An 8,837-nucleotide genomic window follows, 5' to 3' on the forward strand; every position below is an offset into this window, starting at 1 on the left:
GCAGGCAGTTTTCTAGTCAGATTTCAGCTTTTCCTCCCACCTCCAGCCCAGAATTTAGCTCTTAAGATAGAGCTCCACAGAATGGAGGTTTGGTAAAAACCACAATGGCCACACCCTCTGAAGACTTGGTGGAGAAGAGACAGCGTTTCCCTAATTCCCCATACCATCCTAGCACTGCCTCCTTCATGGACAGAGAGCTTGGGGACCCCAGCAAGTAGGTCAATTCTCAGCCACATTCCCAGAATAACACAGAACAGGTCATAGCATCTAGGATGTTAAAACTAAAGGAACCTTAGAAATATGTATTTGTGCAATGAATTTGTTGAACCTGGGCACGTCAGCATGTTTTCTGAATTCCCACCTACTAACTTGCATAGATCTTTAAGAATCCTGATTGTGTCGTCTGGGATACTGACTAGTTACCTCTCACAGCTTTGTGGCATTTGCAGATTTGTTCTATACGCCATGTACATTTTCACAGAAATTAGTCCTGGCTCTTTATCCACAGTTTCCATTCCTGTAAATGACAACTTTGGAGGTCATCTCTGGGCTGTAAGAGAAAGACTTCATACCTCCTCTCTATCCTGTTGTATTGGGAGTGGCAGGGAATGGGAGGGAAGGTTGTTGATCAGAAACTCATAAAGTCAAGAATTTTGGAGCTGGAAGCAACTCAGCTCTCCCAAATTACCCTTCCACAGCTGTCAAAATAATCTTACAAGGCACAGGTTGCACTATTCCTCAGAAATCATCAGTAGCCAATGCTATATAATTGTAATGATCAAGCATGGCCCTAGAGAAGAGATGAAAAAATGCATTTCCCTCCTTTTATTGGAGAAATGAAAGAGCATGGGGTGATCAGATGCAACTGATTGTGGATTGGTTTTGCTGAATTGTTTGGTAGGTTTTTTAAAACCTTCAAATTGTAAAACCCAGTGGAATTGCACATGGGCTACAGGAGGGAAAGAACATGAATCTTGTAACCATGGGGAAATATTCTAAATTATTTAAATAAATAAATTTTTCCAAATTAAAAAAAATAAAATCTTCATAACAAGAGAAAGTCTAATAGACAGAGCATGATAAGGGGTATATTTGGAAATGAGTGTGACATTTTAAAAAAGCATCAATAAAACTTATTTTGTAACTCAGTGGTTCCCAAATGTATACAAAATGAAATACAAACTCCTTAGCCTATCATTTTAAGGTCCTCCACAATTTGATTTTGATTTACTCTTTTACTTTATTCTCATTTATAAAATCTGGATTCCAGTCAGATGTAGTTTGCTGAACTAAACATGCCATCTCTTGCTTCCATGAATAACTGAATGACTAATTCTGATTCCAGGAATGCACTCTCTCCTTATCTTACCTCTCAGGTTCTTCATTTTGTTTCAAAGCTCTGCTCTGGTGCTGCCTCTTCCATGTACCCTTCCCTGATCTTCCATCCCCACCCCCCTTCACTTCCACACTTGCTTGCCCAGCCAGCTGAAGACAAAACAAGGGGAGAAATAGGTTGATTTCCTCAAGAGGCATTAGGGGAGGCCGGTAAGCTTTCCCTAGTTGTCAAAACTGGGAATCAATGGAACAAAAGCACAAGAAGCTGAGGAGAAAGGTCTTGTTCCTCCCTAGAGATAAGGAGGAATGGACCCACCTGCCTTAATTGGGTTTGGGACAGTACTGAGCAGGTACCAAAAACAAGATATGCAATTCTCATTGCCTAAGCCTTAACAAGACGTCTGCCCGGCCTCGGAGGGGCTACTCAGCTATGGAAAAATACTTAGTTTCCTATGGAGGTTCGTTGGGAAAATCCCAAAACTCAAGCCTCTAGAACGGAAGCATAAACTCATAGGATGTAAAAGCTTAAAAAGAGAAAGAGAAGAGTCGAGAGACAGGGAATGGGGAGTGACCTGAAAACCTATCCCTGATGGGGACAAGGAGATGAAGAGAGAAGGGTATAGCGATGCCTGGGTCTTTCAGCTCCAGCCTGATTTCTCTTAAAGTCCTCTAGGAAAAATGGAAAGGGTGGAGCAGACTAAAGGGAGGGGGGAGGGAGAGAAATGGTGGGAGATGTTCAGGACTTCCTTCTTCCCCAATCCTTCCCAACCCTGGGTGGGTCTATGAAGTCTCCTAAACAGCCGCAGAACCCATTTTCTCGCCTGTAGGGCGGTTTACCAGCCCCCCCCCCCCTTCCCACCACCCCCGCTTCCCTCCCAAACCCTTCTCCAACTACCTCCCTGCCTCCCCCCCCCAGCCCGGTCCAGCCAATCCCCTACCCAGCAGCTGATTGGTAGGGCTTCTCAGCCCCTCCCTCTAGTCCCCAGTCTGAAACTGCAGGCTCGGAGCCCCGTTCTAGAGCTTATAGACTACCTCTCATCTTGCTGAGGAAAGCAGTGGCGGTGGCGGCGAAGAGACTTGGCCCACAGGTAGGAGTCTGGGACAGGGCCCAGGTGCAGCTCTGGAATGGTTCTAGGAGCCGGGGGGGGTGGGGGGGGGTAGCCTGAGCAGCGCAGCCTAAGCTTCCCATCCTGAGCCATCTCTTCTTAGGCAGCCCACTCTGCCCATTCCATCATCTGGGGAGTTCTCAAGGTGAAGGAGACAGCCCCGAACGACCCCGGGAAGAGGGGTTTGAGAGTGGAGATGTGCGGCGAAGCCCTGGGAAACCGCGAGCTCTGAACGGTGGCGGTGTGGGGCACCTCTAAGTGGACAGGAGGCTGGGGGGCTGGGCAGCTGCAGAGCTGGGAAGTTAGCTGCAGAGGGAGGGACTGAAGAAGGCTGCAGGACAGGAGAAGGTTAGGACTGCACAAGACTGGAGAAGGTGGGAGGCGACTGAGATCGACAGGCAGAAGCATCTTTCTTTGCCGGGAGTCCCCTGATCACACCAGCTGTTAAAAATTGGAGAACTGGAGGTTGGAGGGGTTGGGGCGTGGGCAAAGGCAAGCCCCTGACCTTGTCTCGCTTTTAGCTTGCTATCCCTCTCCCCGCGCCTTAACTGACACCTCACAGCTCACACCCCTATCGAAATGGGAGATCAGATCATGGATCCTGAGAGGCTTCCTCCTCATTTCACCCGGACGGCTTGAGACTGGCAGACTTCAAGCCCAGCGGGGGACGGAGCTGCGGGAAATGGGAGCACCCCTTGGTGCGGGAAGAAGCTGAGCCGCAGTGCCGGGGGAGGGGAGAGGCCAGGCGGGAAGGAGGGGTTGGAGGAGGGAACTCAGCAAAAGGGGGAGGGGTCTAACACTGGGAAAGGAGGGGGAGAAGAGAACTGGAGGGACTGGGAGAAGAAGAATGCAGAAATCGGGAGAGGATGAGGGTATTAAGTATGTAGGGAGAGCAAATGAGACTTGGAAGGACCTGCTGCAGAAAACCTACCTAAAAACTGGGCTAGTCGAGAGAGAAAATTAATCCAACTTATGCAACACACCTTCTCTCCTCTTTTCTTTCCTCTTCTTCCCCGCCCCTATCTTCCCTCCTCTGTTCCCCTCATCTCTTCCTTTCCCTCAAGTCCCTCCCTGCCACAATCCCACCCCCTCCCTCCGATCTTTTTTCTCTTGTTTTGCTGCAATGCTCCCTCTCCCTCCCTCCCTCCTCTCTCTCTCTCTCTCTCTCTCTCTCTCTCTCTCTCTCTCTCTCTCTCTCTCTCTCACCCTCCTTCTCTGTCTCTCCCTCCCCCTTTCTTTCTCTTCTACCCTAGTCTCTTCCCCTTCCACCTCCTCCTCCTCTTTTTTGCCAGAACCCACAAGCTGACTCCCTTTTTCCTCCCCCACTAATTCCCTCCCTAGCCCAGACTCTGGGGAGATGGGCCAACTCCTCCAAATCTTACCATTCTCATCTTTATTCCATCCCTCCCACAGCTATACTGGAGGAGCTAACAACCTATCTGTCCAGGTCTTGAGAACCAGGGAGATGGAAACACTGGCTCCTGAGGTCCTGGGTACCCCCAGCCTCTAGCTCATACCTGTTCATATCTGAGAAACTGCTTCCTCCCTGTAGCTACCTCATTTGATCAGTCCTCCCCCCATTCTACCCACCATACCACCCAAAGGATATGCCCATCACTCCCAAAAACACATTCACATTTGCCTACCTCCAGCACACATGGGGGCACATGCTGGGACCTATCCCCTACTGCCAGGGAGCAAGGGACTGCCTGGGATCCGTAATGCCTTGGGGAATGCTCTGGCATTCTGAGGATGATCTGCTCTATAAGGAGGGTAGGCAGTTTGTTCATATCTAGCTAGGGAAGCCTGGGCACCAAGCCAGTAGACTGGAGTCCCCCTGGAGTCAATCTAGAAAACTGCAGCCCAGGAGGGGGGGGGGAGTGGGAGGGGGGGAGAAGGGAGAGACAGAGCAGGGGGATACAGTGAGGAGTGAAGAAAAAGGGATAAAAGGCTTTTCTCCTATCTGGAAGGATCCTTTGCCTCCACTCATTTCTGGAAGTACATTTAACCTACACACACACACACTCTTAGCATCCCCTGTGCAAAAACATCTAAGAAAACCCTTAGCAAACCCATACACATATGTGAGCATCTTTAATCTCTTCCCTTAGCATACATAGACACCATTGTGAGCAGGGCACTTATTACCCTAGCCTGGCCTTTCCCTGAGAGGGAGAGGACCCATTATCAACCTATCCCACTTACCAATAATATAGGAGACAATTATCTTTTTTTTTTATTATTATATACTTTGAGGGTAGCTAGGTATCACAGTGGATAGAGAGCCAGATCTAAAGATAGGAGATCCTGGGTTCAAATCTAGTCTCAAACACTTCCTGTGTGACCCTGGGCTAGTCACGTGACCCCATTGCCTAGCCCTTTCCACTCTTCTGCCTTGGAACCAATACCTAGTATTGATTCTAAGATGAAAGGTAAGGGTTTTATTAAATAAAAATAATAATTTTAAAAGAGTTGTTATCAAGACAGAAGTAAAGGTTGTTGTTTTTAATTATATACTTTGAGTATATCAGTAGGCATACATACTGTCTTCCAAGATAGAATATAAGCTCCCAGAGGCCAGGGACACCTAACAAGTGCCTGGCACATAGAAGACCACTTTCTAAATACTTTCTGATTGTTTGGCAATGGGATACATGTACTGAGTAGTCTGAATAACAACCCTGGGAAAATAAAACCTGGGTTCTGCTCCTACTTCTTTCACTGAGTTAGTGTGTGACCTTGCCCCAGTCATTCCATGCCTGAGTTTCTCTATCTCTAAGTGGGAGAGATTAGAATAAAGGAACCTTAAGACAGCCGGCCTCCTCCCCATTTTATGGAGGAAGAAACTGAGCCCCAGAGATAGCAGTTGATTTGTGTGAGGTCACATGAGTAGTTATTATCAGAGCCAGGAAACTCTGACTGCAGATCTGGTGTTATTTACATTCCCCCTGACTAGGCCTGCTGTTGGGAGGTTCACATGAGAGAAGCTTTTTACCAAGCCCTGGGTGAGCCACTGCAAAGTAAGGGACCTCCCCAGCAAGCGAGTGTGCTTCTGTGAACACCATCTTTCTCTCAGGAGTCCCTCTGGGCCTGGCTGGTGACACTGTGGCGGCTGCCTGTGGCGGCACCCTCCTCCTGACATGTTGAGTCCCAAGATCGCCATCGCTGTCCTGTTGACAGGTAGTGAGCTAAGGGGTCCTAGGGATGGGTCTCCTCCTTTAACTCAGGCTCCACCGGGACCTCAGAGCTACCTCTCCTTCTGAAATCTCAGCAGGACCCCAAATCCAATCTACCCAAAGGGTGATAAAAGGGGTGATCTCTCCCATGAGGAGACAAGGAGCATGGCATGATTCTTCAGAGGGCACGGGAGGAGGGGAGGGTGATGGACATGGAGGAGAGGACAGGGTATACATGGAACAGTCTCCCCAGGGTCCAAGCAACTACCCCACATTTCTGTCACTCAGAATGGGTCAGGGGAGGGGTTCAGGAGGGAATAGGAGAGGGACTGGATTTCATCCTGGGCCCCTTTCTCCCTATACGGGCACTCCCTGCCCATGCCAAACTTGGGGTGGCCTGGAGCCAAGTGCCAATAAGAGGGGATGGGGTGCATGCACCAGTCTTGCAGGTGGCCTATGGACAGAAAGTGAACAGCCTGACTGCTTGTCTGGTGGACAAGACTCTGAGAGTGGACTGCCGCTTTGATAATACTAGCAAGACCCCACTTCAGTATGAGTTCAGCCTGACCCGAGAGAAACAAAGGCACGTGCTGAATTCCACGATGGGAGTTCCTGAGCATGCCTACCGGAGCCGGGTCAACCTCACCATCTCCCAAAACTATATGGCCCTGTTCCTGAAAGACTTCAGCCAAAAGGATGAGGGTATCTATGCTTGTGATCTGCGTGCTTCTGGGATCCCCAATTCCTTCACCACCAAGAACATCACTGTCTACAAAGGTGAGGGGGACCCCATGGACCAGGAGGATAGGGGACAGGTGTAGAGAGAAAGTGGACACTAGAGGAGTGAGAAGACAGAGACTCGGGTCAACAAAAGAAGCCTCTGATGGGATGGGGAAGAGGTCTGAAGGAGAAGAGGTCTCTCTGGAGTAAGAAAAAAATAAATAAAAGAATCCCTGGGATGGAGGTGGGATCGGCAAGACTTGGCCTAGGTAGTTTCACAGGACCTCAGAGTTCTATGAGCATTTGAGGGGATGTTTAAGATCAATTCCAACTGAGAAAGGACACCTAGGAGTCCTTTGGCTTTGGCAGGAGATGGAGAGGAGCTCTGTCATAAAGGAAGGGTGTCCTAATCCCCCAACTTCTTTCTTCCTCCCCAAACCAGTATCACCCATTGCCACTCCCAGTGTGATTTCTGGGCACATTTCAGTAGCCATTAAGTCTCTCCATTCTCCAAAGGGACCCTTCCTTTCTGTGACCTCTTCCTTCTCCTGCTCTAGAAAGTTGTGTTCACACTGGAGCAAGAAGGGGAGTAGCTGGAGGTCAGGAGCCCAATCGGGGCTCCATCTCACTTGTCACGTCAGTGCCCACACAGTGCTCCAAGCTATTGCTAGGGCCTAGATCTTCCCCCAACTCCAATTCTCCCTATTCTGCCATAATATCTTTGCTTTCTTCTTTCTCATCAGATAAACTGCAAACCTGTGGGGTCATGAGCCTCCTAGTTCAAAACACTTCCTGGCTGCTGCTGCTGCTGCTCTCCGTCCCCCTCCTCCAGGCTACGAATTTTGAGTGCCTGTGATTGGCTGGGAGCCAAGAAGGAGATAGTCAAGACAAGGCCAAACCCCAGGAAACCCCCCCTTCTCTCTTTCTCTCTCTGAGCCGGCTGTCCCACTACACCCCCCCACCCACCCTAGGGAGGTGAGAGGAGGCAGAGAACCCACTCCTATAGAGGAATCCTAGTTCCGCATGCCATCATTCACCTACTCTCTTCCTCCACCTTGCTGCCCCACACCCCACACTCCCCTACACCGTACTCCCAGCTGCATTTTTGTATTTGCCATTCCAGGGCTGTTTCAGTGATTAATTGGGGGACATTTTTCTTCTTTTCTTTCCTTTAGAAGTTTATAAAGTGGGGTGCAAAGGGGAGGAGAAGAGACCAAGCCAGCTTTTGGATTGGCTGGGACTGATTTGTTGTGACCTCAAGAAAGAGAGGCTCCACGAAGGATAGACAGGGGAGAGGGGGAAGGGGGAAGAAGGGCACTTAGAATCTGCCTGAATTTGGAATGACAGAATAATACTGGGTCAGTAGGATGTAGAAGTGGCATGTAGCAGGAGCATCTCGAAACCCAGGTGGGAGAAACATTTGGACCATTCTTAACTTAAAGGAGATGGGAGTTTCTGGGGTTCCCAAACCCACCATGTTGGCTTTACTGGGATGAAAAAAAGTCCCAGAGAGAATGATCAGCAGGAAATATCTCCATCTTAAACATTAGAAATCCCCTGGATTCCTCTGGCAAGAAGCCTAGCAGTGAATGAAGAAAGACCTATAGAGTGAGGAGGAAAGAGGAGGTGGGGGAGGGCAGGGGAAAGCTGTTTTAACTGAGTTAACTGCCTCTAGTTCCCTCTAGTCTCTGCCTGGAACCCTAATGAATGGGGGTCCCATTATTGCCATCTCTGTTACATCCATCTTCTTCACCCTCCCCTCAACCCCCTTTCACAAAAGCTTCCAGAATTCAAACCCAGGAGCTGATGAACCAAGTCAGGCTGGATCCTTCTCTAAGAAGGGAGCCTCCTAATTAAAGAAACTAGGTGGTGAACTAAAGGACTGGGTGGTAACCATGTCCCTGAGATGGTGCCCTTCTGGGACATCCCGTCCCCCTCCCCTATGAACTGAACTGCTCAGGAATCTCTGGTGACATCACAGACCCAAGCTGGAGCTTTCTGAGGAGTACAATGGAGAAAGACTGAGAAATGGTGCCAATCTTCATGAAATGAGGTCTAAAACCAGAACCCAACTCCCCACAATCACTGGCATTGCTATCTTGTCCTGTGATCATGTGTATTGTCTCCACAGCTTGTTGTTTTATGGCATCTAGCCAAGGGAAAACAAAACTACACAATAAAATCTAGCCTCTGGATTGGGTTGTTTGTTATTGTTGTTATCTTGTGGGGATGGAAGGGATTTAGGGGAAAGGGCAAATAATAACTTAACATTTTTATAGACCTTTAAAAGTTTTGCAAGGCACTTTACATGTATTTTCTCATCTGGTCCTCACAACAACTATGAGAATTAGGTATTATGCCCATTTTACAGGAAATTGAGGCTGAGAGAAGTGAATTGATTTGCTCAGATCACACACTGTATGCGTGTGTGTGTGTGTGTGTGTGTGTGTGTGTGTGTGTGACAGAGACAGAATGAGTCTGAATTCAAACTCAAAGTCTA

General features: G+C 48.7%; 1 protein-coding gene across 3 annotated transcripts; it reads left to right on the top strand.

The window, feature by feature from the left end:
• Nucleotides 1-1,877: 1,877 nt before the first annotated feature.
• On the top strand, nt 1,878-8,532 carry THY1 (Thy-1 cell surface antigen). 3 transcript variants are annotated; one of them, XM_007494641.3, is made up of 5 exons: nt 2,295-2,423; nt 2,963-3,139; nt 5,518-5,621; nt 6,059-6,394; nt 7,081-8,532. In XM_007494641.3, the coding sequence occupies exons 3-5, from the start codon at nt 5,582-5,584 to the stop codon at nt 7,191-7,193; spliced, it is 489 nt and encodes a 162-aa protein (XP_007494703.1). In that variant the 5' UTR covers nt 2,295-2,423; nt 2,963-3,139; nt 5,518-5,581; the 3' UTR covers nt 7,194-8,532. The 3 variants fall into 3 exon arrangements, with proteins under 3 accessions (XP_001380456.1, XP_056650201.1, XP_007494703.1); XM_001380419.3 differs by lacking the exon at nt 2,963-3,139 and having other exon boundaries at nt 1,878-2,423; XM_056794223.1 differs by lacking the exon at nt 2,963-3,139 and having other exon boundaries at nt 2,202-2,423; nt 5,398-5,621.
• Nucleotides 8,533-8,837: the final 305 nt, after the last annotated feature.

Source organism: Monodelphis domestica, chromosome 4, assembly GCF_027887165.1.
Source record: "Monodelphis domestica isolate mMonDom1 chromosome 4, mMonDom1.pri, whole genome shotgun sequence".
Classification (NCBI taxonomy): Eukaryota; Metazoa; Chordata; class Mammalia; order Didelphimorphia; family Didelphidae; genus Monodelphis; species Monodelphis domestica.